Genomic DNA, 12,927 nt, shown 5'->3' on the forward strand with positions numbered 1-12,927 from the left:
AAGGCTAGACTTCTTCACAAGGAGCTTTATTAGAATCAAAGAAGCTCCCTTAGAACGGCCAGATGAAAAGTTGTTTGTCTCCAAGACAAATACCAAAACAAGAAAATCATGAGGTTAGAAGGAGGATCGCTGGATCAGGTGTCAGGCGGCCTTGCCTGAGCCCGACGTCACTGCACTGAATTGGGGGGAAGCCTTGGGTGAGCCATTGTCACCTCTTGGAGCCTCATTCTCCTTACCCATTCAAGCAGGAATGTTAATGCTCGCCCTGGACTGTGGTTGGGGAGGGGGGAATTCACAGCTAATGGAATGGGAAAGGCTTTGTAAGTTTCAGTAATGGCCCATTTTAATGTCCTCTGGCTACCTTGACCCTCATTAAGGGTTCATCTCTCTCTAGCCTGGCCTGGGACCCCTGGCCCTGGGTCCCTCATTTTAGGACTCTGGGCAGAGCTGGTCCTGGCCTCTTCCTGGGTAGCCTGTGGTCCAGGGATAGCCCCTGTGGAGGAGAGAGGATGCACTCTCCCTGAGCATCCCTGATACAGAGGGCAGTGTAAGGTCAAATGTCATGCTGAAGCTGCAGGGGGAGGACTGAGGCCCAGAAAGTGCAGTTGCGAGGTCCTTGTTCAGGTTGACACAGATAGTGCCAGGACAGGGACCTGTCCTGGCCCCGGGTCCTCTGCGCCCCACTGATGACTCACTGCAGCACCGGGTTTTGGGGGTCAAACATTCAGCATGTGTCCACTCCGCCTCACAGTCGGAAAACTCGGACCTGTTCTACGCTGTGCCCTGGTCCTGCGGGACCCTGGGCTTCCTGGTGGCCGCCGAAATCCGCATCATCCCCGCCAAGAAGTACGTCAAGCTGCGGTTTGAGCCGGTGTGCGGCCTGGAGGCCATCTGTGACAGGTTCACCCGTGAGTCCCAGCGGCAGGAGAACCACTTCGTGGAAGGGCTGCTCTACTCCCTGGAGGAAGCTGTAATCATGACGGGGGTCATGACCGATGAGGCAGAGCCTGGCAAGGTAGGCCCGGAGGAGGAGGGCCTGGATGGGCTGGGATGGAGCCTGATTCCCCACCCTAACCCTGGCAGCCACGCTCTTTGAGGCTGCAACCTGGGTCAGCCCACCTGGGCAGCAGGATCTGTAGTCGGCCGTCTTAGGCTGTGACCAAAGTATCCATTTACTCTGCCCCTACCATCTGCCAGGTAACGTGTGTGTCTCTTGATAGGCGTAATCTTTGATCCTCACAGTAACCCCATTTTATAGATGAAGAAACCAAGGCTCCAAGAGGCCATGTAAACTTCTACAAGACGACAAAGCCAAGATTTGAGTAATTGATTTGATGCCTCAGAATCCAGATTCACACCCCTTCAGCATACACTGTGTAATTTTTAATAGCCGTTCTTTCTCCATTGAGAAAGGATTTGTGCTTATTATGAGAGGCTTGGAAAGTGTACAGAAGTAAAAGGAAAGAAAAGACCCCACCTATAAATATGACCCAATCCAGCTCTTGCTAATGTGTTTGATAGATTTATTTCCTCTCTTTTCGATGCACAGATATTTTTAAAGCTTTTACAAAAGTAGTACAACAATGTTGAAATATATAAAGAAAAAGTTAAAGTGCATCTCTTCACCCAAGCATGCTCCCAGGGTAACCACTTGTAACACTGCACTCTTCAAGGCCTGTGCGTGTGCATGCGCATGTACGCGTGTGTACATGCCCACGCCCTCGTTTTATCCCATGCTTTCTGTTGCCTGTAATTAGCCTAACTCATTGCTTCCCGATGAGCATTTATTTTGCTTAAAATGTTTTGCTCTTACAAATAATATTGCATTGAAGATTCTCTTGCATCTATCCTTGGCCTCTTGTACATGCATTTCTGTAGGATTGAGTCCAAAAAAAGGAATGCCTGGCCCAGGGGTTTGAGTATATTAAATATTGATAGACATGACCAGTGACCTGCCAGAAATGTGTGCTTCTGTCCACTTCCAGCGACGCAGTGGTGTGTGAGAATACCTTTCCCCCACGTTCTTGCCAGTGCTAGATAGCATCACTCTTTCATTTTTGCCAATCTGATAGGGTTAAAAATAGTAGCTCGTCTTATTTTGCAGTTCTCAGGTACTTTCAAGGTTACCATCTCTTTGCACAGTGTTTCGGTTTGTTTGTCTTCAGCTGTGATCACCAGTTCAAATTTGTAGTTTCTGGTTTAGTGCGATAAGCATTTCTACATATCGTTAACATTACCTTCATGTTTAATGACTGCAGAAACATTGCAGTGAGCAAATGCCCTATCCTCTACTAAACCACTGCCCCATAGTTGGAAATTAAAGTGGCACCCTGGTTTTCATTATTTTAATTAACGTAGCAGTGGACATCTTTCGTCTATAATTTGAATAATACCTTCAAGTAGAAATAGTACAGCAAAGGATAGGCACTTTTAAGGCTCTTGATCTATCCCTATATACTTAAAGCATTTTAAAATCCAAAAGGACTCAAAAATCATCTGATACAATTCCCTCTCCAAATAAGGAACGGAGGCCCAGAAGGGGAAAGAGGCTCCTCTGAAGACCCACGGCAAGCATGGGGCAGATTTAAGTTTGGGTCTCTGAGTCCTGGTTGGGTGTTTGTTTCCCGCCATACCAGCTTCTAGAATTTGTCATCACCTGCAGACTTTGATCAAGCACCATTCTTTATGGGACACTAGTGAGCACTGGAGGATGGAGATCCTGGAGAAGGAGTGGGGCTTCAGACACTGAGCCCAAATGTTCTGGTGTCCCCGGGCCCTGGCTCTGCCTGAGCTCAGGTCGGGCCAAAGGCCAGGCAGTGTGTCACTCTGAACCTAGTCACCTGGCAAGGAGGTCTCGTCCAGAGGTTTTCCACCTTGTCTGAGATGTTCCTCTGGAGGCTGCCAGTGGTGATAAGCTAAGGGCCGGGACCAAGGGGTATCACCACCCCCTTTGTACTGAAAGTCATCTCTTTGATGTTTTAGGTGCCACCTAAGGTTGCAGTTGGGCAAAAGGGATTGTACAGCTTTTAAATCGTTTGAACACTCTGACCAGTTCCCTTATTTCCCAGGAAGACCAAGGTTTTCCCCAGAGGCTTGCCTGGTATCAGTGGCAGAGGGGCCGGGCCTCGGGCCATAGACTTTTGCAAAGTGTTCTCATGATGCCGGATGAGAACGGGGCCTGGGGCTGGGGGAGAGTGATGGGTGCCAGAGGCATGTGCGTGTTTCATCTGAAGAGCATTTCTCCCAAACATGCCTGTTCGGCAGGCTGCTTGGGCGTTTGTCCCTGCGTGCCCAGGCACTGTCCACCCTGGGGGAAGGCAGCCACCCCCGTTTTACAGGGGAGCCCAGAGATAGGAAGTGGCTTGTTATCTAAGTGCTTGGGCTGGAACTGGAACTCCTGCCGCCTCTTGGCTGCCACGGCCGCCGTGTGCCCCAGGAGAGACGTGCCATTCAGGTTCTTTATCATGTCCCAGGCTTCTCTGGCACAAAGAGTTACCAATGAGTCCACGAACACCAGGAGTGCGGGTACCCCCGAGTCTCGGGTTCATCACGCAGCTGGTGCCTCTGCCGGTGTGTGACCAGGTCCACCTGGGGTTAGATCAAGCTGCTCTGTTCCTGTTGGATCTGACTCCCCTTTGCATTCGCAGGTGGAGGCCAGCCTATGGTGACTTCTGCCCTGCCCCGTACTTTCCACGCTCTAACTGACTTGGACAGGCAGGCTCTTTAGCCCGGTTCCTGGGTACTTTGTGGCCTGGTTTCCCCACTGCAGAGTGGCCTAGCAGCAGAGTGGCCTGCACACAGCGGTGACCCCCAGATGGGCTGCAAGTGTTGGCTGCCAGAGGTGGAGGGCAGAGGTTGCCTGGCTCCAGGGTGGAGGGAGCTGTCGAGGGGCTGGGTGCAGTGAGAGGGCCGGGAACTGAATACTGTGCCCCTGCTGTGGGCAGGCCCCGTGCTTGGCACTTCCTGCCTTATCTCTTGTAGTCTCTCTAACCATTCTGCCTGTACTGAAAATGAGGCTCAGAGAGGCTAAGTAACCTGCCAGGATCAGCCTAGTGCATTATAAGTGGAGACAGCAGATCAGTAAACAGTAGGCACACGGCAGTCCCATTTATATAAATCTGTGTGTGTGTGAAAATAAAACCTAATGAATACACTTCGGTTTTTAGTAGTTCCCTCTGGAGGGTGAGGCTGCAGGGGCATCTCTCAGGTTACACATTACTGCAGTGTCTGAAGTTTTCACAAGGAGCGTACGTTGCTTTTAGAATCAGGAAAAAAATTAATAGTTTTTTTTTTTTTTTTTTTTTTTTATAATGCCCACATTCCAGAACCCACCATTCAAGGTTCTCTGCCATCCGCCTTGGCCTTCTTTTGCAACATGGAATGTGCTTGGGTCCTTGCCTCTTGCCAGCCTTGTGACCTCGGGTAGTCCCTTCAACCTTGATGATTCTTTCTCCTGGTTAGTGAAGCAGGGACAGCCCTGCTGTGCAAGGTTGTGGAGGAGATAAAGCAGGAATGTGTGCAAGGTCATGGAAGAGATAATGAATGTATGCAAAGTCATGGAGGGGACAAAGAGTGAATACTCGGGTACTGGTCCTGCCTCCCTGGAGTGTGGGCGCTTAGCCCGTGCTGTGATTATTCTCCAGCCACCCTGGGCTTGCTTACTTCTTGCCTCTGCTCCTGTCTTTCCCTCCCTGATGGTCCCCTGGCAACATTCTACCTCTCCTACGCGGCCTCTCCTACGCGGCCTCCACTCTCTGCTTCCTCCTGCCCTTTGCTGGGTGTGATCTCGCCTGCCCCATAAAACTCGGGTGCCTCTCCCACCCCAAGAGAAGCTGGTATGACATGGGCCCGAGCGTCTGCAGTGTGTGTGTATGTAATTTCTAATAGTCACAGAGATCTCCCACAAAGTATTTATTTTTATTGCCATTTTACACGTGAAGAAACAAGCTCAGAGTGTCCTGCGCCAGGTCACACAGCTAGTGGGTGACAGCCAGGGTCTGGCCTCAGCCGCCCAACCTGAAGCCCATGACCCTTCCAGGTTGCTGCCCTGCCTGTCTCAAAAGCATCGGCCCACAGTTCCTTTCATGGGTGAGGAAGCTGAGGCTCAGAGAAGCTAAGTCATCCCAGGGCACACAGTAGATAGAGTCCTGAACCATTTAGGGCTGAAGAAAACACCAGCTAAATATATGATTTAGGCTTGGAGACCATGGGGCCCAGTGCCAGGGAAGACGGTAGCTTTACTGTGAGCTTCCTCCATTGATGGTGGCTGCGTGGGGGGAGCACTGTGGCCAGAGGATGTGGAGCTTGGTCCAGGGCAGCAGGGAGAGCAACGTGTGGTCAGTTAGTGCTGTCGGCTGTGGGACCCAGTGGGGAGGATGACCCACGCTCAGTGTTCATGCCGACGCTGGAGGGAGGTGGGGAGGAACACGCCTGTATGGAGCGCTGCACTGTGGCCGACGGCTACAGACATCGACACTTCAGTTCTCTCACCGAGGAGGAGTAGCAGGCTGAGCTCTCGAGCCTGTCAGGAGTTCGCTGCTGGGCCCAGGGCTCACCACTTAACCTCTGTGAGCTTCTGCTCTCTCTGCTAGAGAATGCCGGCTCTGCTTAGTAACCTCGCCTGGCTTTCAAGAGCCTCCAAGGCAATACTAGACATGAAAGAGCTCTGGAGAGGCCAGGAGTGCTGAACAGAAGCCGGGTATCACTGTTACGCCCCGATGGCATTGGGGCTTGCCTGTGGCCTGACACAGTGCCCTCTGTCATTGCAGCTGAATAGCATTGGCAACTACTACAAGCCGTGGTTCTTCAAGCACGTGGAGAACTACCTGAAGACAAACCGCGAGGGCCTGGAGTACATCCCCTTGAGACACTACTACCACCGCCACACGCGCAGCATCTTCTGGGAGCTCCAGGTGAGGCTAGGATTTCCTGGTAGTCCTGGCTCCTGGCCAGGCTGGCAACCAGGATGGCTTCCCCTCCCTTGGGGGAAAAGAGCGGCTTTGTCCTAGGGACCAGAACAGCCTCTTACCCAGCAGCACAGTGCTTCCTTCTTCAGGAGCAGCCACCTTGCCTTAAAGCAGCGGGCTCTCCCCACACACCTGCCTGTGCCAGAAGGTGGGGCGCGGGGCCCAGTGCTTTGGGGAACACAGACCTGTTCTGTCCTTGAGGAGCTGTAGCCCAGCCGAGCAGACAGACTGCGGCCTGAGAAGAGGAAGTGGCTGGTCCTGCCCAGGGCTGGAGGTAGCTGTCAGGCGTGGCCTTGATGTGTGAGCAGGAATTTGCTGTTGTGTGATGAGCGACGGGGAGCAGTGACATTTTAAATAAGCGACCAGGGAAGGCCTCTCAGGAGATGCCTTGTGAGCGGGACCTGAACGTAGGGAGGACACACCAGGCAGAGGAGGAGCCAGAGCACAGGTCCTCAGATGGGCTGAGTGGGTAGCTTTTTATTTCTTTTTTTTAATTGAAGTGAAAACATAAAATCAAACATTTTAACGTGTACAATTCAGTGGTATTTTGGTACATTCATGACGTTATGTGTCCACTATATCTAGTTTCAAAATATTTTCATCACCCTAAGAGGAAATCCTGCACCCGTTAAGCAGTTACTCCCCATTCCCTTTCCCCAGACTCTGGCAGCCATCAGTCTTGCATTCTGTCTCTATGGATTTACCTATTCTAGACATTTTATTTAAATGGAATCATACAACATGTGGCCTTTTGTGCCCGGCTTCTTTCACTAAGCCTGTTTTCAGGGTTCATCCACGCTGTAGCATGTATCAGCACATCCTTCCTTTTTGTGGCTGAATAATTCTCCATTGCGTGGCTGGACCACAGTTGGTTTTTCCACTCCCCTGCTGGTGGACGTTTGAGTTGTTTCCACCTATCGGCGTTGTGAGCAGTGTTGCTGCAAACACTCATGTACAAGAACTTGTCTGGGTACTAGTATTCAGTTTTGGAGGATACACACCTAGGAGTGGAACTGCTGGGTCGTGTGACGATTCTGTGTGTAACCTATGGAGGAACCGCCAGACGCTTTCCATGGTGGCTGAGCCATTTTACATTCTCAACAGCAGCACGTGTAGGTTCCAGTTTCTCTACATTCTCACCAGCGCTCGTTGTTTTCTGGTTTTTTTTGCGATAGCTATCCTAGTGGGTAAGAAGTGGAATCGCACTGTGATTTTGATTTGCATTTTCCTAATGACTAGCGATGTTCAGTATCCTTCCATGTGCCTGTTGGCCATTTGGATATTCCTTGGAGAAGTGTCTGTTCAGATCCTTTGCCCAATTTTAATTGAGTTATTGATCTTTGTTGTTGACTTGTAAGAGTTCTATATATATTTTGGATATTAGACCCTTATCAAATACATGATTTGCAAGTATTTCCTCTCAATCTGTAGGTTGTCTTTCACTTCCTTGATAATGTCTTTTTTTTTTTTAGATTTTTTTTTGATGTGGACCATTTTTAAAGTCTTTATTGAATTTGTTACAGTATTCTGTTTCGGTCGTTTGGCCGTGAGGCATGTGGGATCTTACTCCCCGACCAGGGATGGAACCCACACCCCCTGTATTAGAAGGCGAAGTCTTAACCACTGGACCGCCAGGGAAGTCCCGACAATGTCTTTTGATTCACGAAAGTTTTTGGTTTTGATGAAGTCCAGTTGATCTATTTTTTCTTTTGTTACTCGTGCTTTTAGTGTCGTATCTAAGAATCCATTGCTAAATCCCAAAGTCACGAAGATTTCTTCCTGCGTTATCTTCTAAAAGCCTTATGGTTTTAGCTCTTATATGTAGGTGCTTGATCCATTTTAAGTTAAGTTTTGTATATGGTGTGAGGTGCGGGTCCAACTCCATTCTTTTGCATCACAGCAAGGTGCAGGTTGTCACAGCAAGGCTGCGTGTTTCTGAAGACAGCAAGAAGGCCCTTGAGCTAGACCCATGGTGGAGAATGCTGTCAGACAGCAGCCATAGCCTAGATCATGTGGGTCCTTGTAGGTCTTTATGTTTTACCTTGTGTGGTAAGGAAGCCAGTGGAGGACTTGGTGCAGAAAAGTGACATGACCTGATGTTTGTTTTAAAAGGATAATTTTGACAGCTATGTGGAGAGTGGATGGGGTGGAGGTGGCAAGAGTGGGAGAGCGGAAGAAAGAAGATTCTGTCGTCCGGGGTGGTAGCGGTGGAGGAGGAAAGGGGTCTCAGATCTGGGAGGCGCTGTGAAGGTTGAACCAACCAACGGGATTTCCCACAAATTGCCCTTGGGTGTGATTCCAAGGTTAGGGACCCAAGCAACTGGGTGACCCCAGGTGCCATTGATTGCTATGGACAACATGGGGGAGGGGTCTGGGAAGGAAAATCAGAAGTTTGGTTTGGGACATGTCAGCATGAGATGCTTTTCAGACATGCAGGTGGGACGTTGAGTGGGCAGCTGGCACATATGTCAGATCTTCAGGGCAGAGGTCAAAGAAATCCATATCACTGGGTATCATCAGCAGAGAAATGTTAATTAACACCGTGGGACTAGATGAGTGAGGGAGGTTAGAGAAGAGGAGTCCCAGGGCCAAGCCCTGCAAAGTTGAGGGAGGAGGAAGCAGCCAGCAGAGGAGAAGACGCCATCAGCCCGAGGGGAGGAGAAACCCAGGAGGACTGGCATCCCGGAAGCTACCTGAGGACAGCGTGTCAAGAAGGAAGATGAACAGCTGTGTCAGATGCCCCTGCGTGAGATGACGACAAAGCATCGACCCCTGGTCTTAGTCGTGAGAAGGTCACTCATGACCTTGAGCCGTGGGGCTGAAAGCCTGACGTGGGTTCGAGAGAAAACAGAGACAGGGAAGTGGAGACAGTGAAAATGGAAATCTGAGAAGGCTCAGTATAAGGGAAAGCAGAAAAGTAGGGTGGGAGCCAGAGGGGGATGTAGGATCGAGAGGAAATATTTTGTGTGACTGTTTTTTTTATTTTGATTTTTTTTTGGCTGTGCCGCACGGCACATGGGATCTTAGTTCCCCAACCAGGGATCAAACCCGTGCCCCCTGCAATGGAAGTGCAGAGTGTTAACCACTGGACCGCCAGGGAAGTCCATGTGTGACTTTCAAGAAGGGAGAGGTTACCGCATGTTGACGTGCTGGCAGTGCAGGGGAGAGGGTGTGCTCGCAGGGTGAACCTTGAGGATGGATGGATCCTGTGCTCAGGTGGAGAGGTTGCCTTTAGGTGAGAGCATGGAGATTTACCCACTGGACAGGAGGGAGGAAGTGTTAATGGAACAGTTGCTACAAACAGGAGGACCATTTGGTGGTGGGAGGGTGTGGGAGTTCTTCTGTTTTCTCAATGAGATAGGAAGCAAGGATTTTAGCTGAGATGAGGGGGTGAGGGGTTGTTGAAGGATTGAGGAGAGAGGAGATGGGAAATTGTCCCTTGGAGAGTGGGAATGAATTAACTGGGGAAATGTCATAGGATTGCTGGGCAGCACTGGGCCTGCCAAAGATTCATGACCACGAGTCTACAGTGAGGCCAGCCCTGGTGGTTGTGGTTTTTCACACGTTCAGCTCTGTGGACGGGGTACAGCATAGGGAGAAAGTAAGATTTAACCACGGTTGAGGTTTTGCAAATGAGTATGACAAGTGGGGCAGAGTTGGAAAAGCCAGGACATGATCAGGATGAAATCCGAGCCAGCTGAGGCAGGGCAGTGAGGATGTGCGGGCTGAAGGGACTGATATGGTGGCCTGGGTGCCCCTTGGGGTGAAGAATTGACGTCAGAGCACTGGAGGGCATGGGCAGCAGGAAGGAGAGTTAGTGATGGTCAGAGGGCGAACGCTTGGAGTTGAAACTGTGGAGACGCCAAATGAAGAATGTTGCCTACCATCCAGTTCTGCAGGAACGAAGTCATTAGGCCTTGCCGTCAACACCCCCTGAAAGGAATTCAGGGCAAAGGTCAGTAATGAGGCACTGTGTGCTATGGGAAAACTGGCAGATAAAGACAGCCTTCAGATAGGTAGATATTTTGAGGAGAAAATTTTATGAACCCAAATTCTTGGATCTTCCCATACTTAGAAAAGTACCAAAACCATTAATAAGACGGCTGTTCCTCATAACTAGCAACAACCTTCGACCAAGACCAGTGCTTGATTACATGTACGCTTCGCCAAAATCCCATACATACTGCTCTGGCCTTTACCTCTTCGGAACGGTTTCTCAGAGCTGTTTGAGAGCGGGTCTCCCAGGCTATGGTCAGTGAGACACTGAATAAACTCAGCTCACAGCTCTGACGTGCTTTTTCTTTTTCCAAGTCAGCAGAGGCAATGAATACAGACAATAGGACAACATCGAGAGGTCAGCAAACTTTCTTAAAGGGCCAAATAGCAAAAGCTTTAGGTTCTGCGGGTCATACGTCCTGTCGCAGCTGCTCAGCGCTGCCCTTGTAGCGCAAAAGCAGCCACAGGCAGTGCACAAACAAACGTGCATGGCTGTGCTCCAGTGACACTATGTATAAACACAGGCAGGGGGCCAGATTTGGCCAGCAGGCTGGATCCGCTTGCAGACCGATTCCCACGGGCTATAGTTCGTCATCCCCTGCTCTGGAGTGTGACATGAGAGTCAGGGCAGAGGCCAGGTGGAAGGTAAGATCGCTGGAGGACAGAGAGGAGGCTGGGGCGTGGGAAAGATCATAGAGGTGGATATTAAATCGCATCAGTGATAAGATGAGTGTTGAAGAAGGTGGTAGTGATCTGGGAACGAGGGAGATGATGGGGGTGGAGATGATGGGCAGGTGGCTGCAAAGCTGCTGAGGGTTTTCAGGGAATGGGAGGGGCAGAGACCTAGAAGCAGTAATGAGGAGCCCACCTCACCTCCGTCTACCCCAGAGGCTCATGGAGAGAAAATGATACCACCTCGGAGGGCTGCAGGGGCCAGCCAGGTTCCAGCTAAGAGCAAGGAGAGGACACGACGGTCGAGAGAAGAGCTTGAGGATGGAGGGGGGTTGCTGCTGTTTAGACCATGAGAGAGCACAGGGGAGGGGTTTGGAAGATGGGGGGACAGTGGCCAGTGGGGTCAGGTTAAAAGACATTGCATCGCTGTAGCACATCAAAGGTGCTTGTGGGAGGCACCCAAAAGTCCACCGTGACTGAGATAAATAGGGATGTCAGGCATGAAGGAATTACACCTGGTGGTCTCCTAGGAGGAGGTGTCGGGTCACTTCTAATCGTGGGCTAGGTCTCTCAGGCAGGATGTGACGGGGCAGTGGTAAGGGGTGGAGGAGTGGGCAGCAGAGGCTTCGTCAAGGCCTGGGGAGCTCTGGGCTTCCCCCATCCGTGTTAGTCCTCCTTTGAGCAGTGTCCAGGCCCAGAACGTTTGGTGGAAAGTTTTGCCAAAGGCAGAAGACCCCTGAGTCCCTCTTTATCCCTGCCAGGAGCAGTGTTAAGGATGTGGGAGGTGTGGTTTTGTCAAGAGCAGGGATATTTAAGAGACAGGAAAGGAAAGAGGGGCCAGCAAAGTATGTGAGCACATCAGCATGGTAACAGCAGCAATTAACATGAATCACTCCTTACATGTTAGTTCTTAGGCCAGACACTTTACATGCATTCTCTCCGTCTTCCTAACAGCCCTGTGAGGGTAGGTCCTAGTGCTGTTTCCACTTAACAGATGAAGAAACTGGTTTAGGTTATCCAGAGTAACACAACTCAGTAAGAGATAAGAGTGTATTGGTTATCTACTGCTGCATAATGAATTAACCCCAAATTGTGAGGATTAAAACAACTGCCCAGTTTCGAGGCTCAGGGATTGGAGAGCGATGATGTGGGTGTTTCTGGCTCAGGGCTGCAGTCAAGGTGTCGGCAGGGCTGGTGTGCTGGAGGCTCTAGTAGGGCTGGAGAATCTGCTTCCTGGAAGGGTCCCTCACGTGGCTGTTGACAAGAGGCCTCCGTTCCTTGCCACCTGGGCTGCTCAAGTGTCCTCACAGCAGGGCAGCTGGCTTCCCCCAGAGCAGGTGATCCAAGAGAGAGACCAAGGAGGGGTCCTCAGTGCCTTCCATGACGCAGTCTTGTCACCTCGCCGCTCCCACCATACTCTCTTATTAGAATGGAGTCACCAAGTCTGGCCCACACCCAAGGAGGGGGGAATTAAGCTCCACCTGTTGAAGAAAGGAATAGCAGAGAACTCCTGGATGGGTTTTAAAACCACAGAGCTAGGTTTCAAAATGAGGTTTGTCTTCTATTTTTGTTGTGCTGTTAAACTCTAGCCTGTACTGCCTGAAGTTAAAGGAAGAATCTGGAAGGATGGGTAAGGATGGGTGTTTTACTACCAAGATGTGCGCACAGGAAGTTTGTTCAGGAGAACTCTGGCGATCCTCAACTGCGAGAGGAAAGGGAAGCAGGGCCGGGCAGAGGGAAAAGCGGAGGTGTCAGGCAGCCACAACAAAGACCTCAGCCAACCCACAGGGAGATCTGGGGCTGGATGGCCCTCCAGGGCTATCCCACCTTGAGGCCAGGGGGCTAGGACTTTGCAGCCCCACCCCGTGAAGGGTGACCTTGGAGATATTGCATGTTGGGTTCCAGACCACTGCAATAAAGCAAATATCACAATAAAGTGAGTTTATTGGTTTTTGGTTTATTGGTTTTTGGTTTCCCAGTGCATATATTTTTAAATTTAATATCTTTATTAGACTATAATTGCTTTACAATGTTGTCCCAGCGCATATAAAAGTTATGTTTACACTATAGTGTAGTCTATTAAGTGGGTACTAGCATTATGTCTAAAAAAGAAAAGGGCATACCTTAATTTAAAAATACTTTATTGCTAAAAAATGCTAACCATTATCTGAGCCATCAGCAAGTCAGAGTAGTGACATCAAAGATCACTGATCACAGATCAGAAGTGCAATAAAATGAGGTCTGTCTGTACAGTGTCAGGCACGCAGGACAAAGAATGCAGTAGCGCTCCGTG

At 50.3% G+C, this 12,927-nt stretch overlaps 1 protein-coding gene across 2 annotated transcripts in view; it reads left to right on the forward strand.

Annotated features, from left to right (window-relative positions):
• Positions 1-12,927, forward strand: part of DHCR24 (24-dehydrocholesterol reductase) — a 34,946-nt gene that overhangs the window by 15,969 nt on the left and 6,050 nt on the right. For both annotated transcript variants that reach the window (XM_029228985.1, XM_029228984.1), the window contains exons 5-6: positions 752-1,015; positions 5,769-5,912. In XM_029228985.1, coding sequence (XP_029084818.1) covers positions 752-1,015; positions 5,769-5,912 — 408 coding nt within the window. The remainder of the gene's footprint in view (positions 1-751; positions 1,016-5,768; positions 5,913-12,927) is intronic.

This window comes from Monodon monoceros, unplaced genomic scaffold (assembly GCF_005190385.1).
Source record: "Monodon monoceros isolate NGI ecotype Baffin Bay Population unplaced genomic scaffold, NGI_Narwhal_1 Super_Scaffold_18, whole genome shotgun sequence".
In the NCBI taxonomy this organism is placed as follows: Eukaryota; Metazoa; Chordata; class Mammalia; order Artiodactyla; family Monodontidae; genus Monodon; species Monodon monoceros.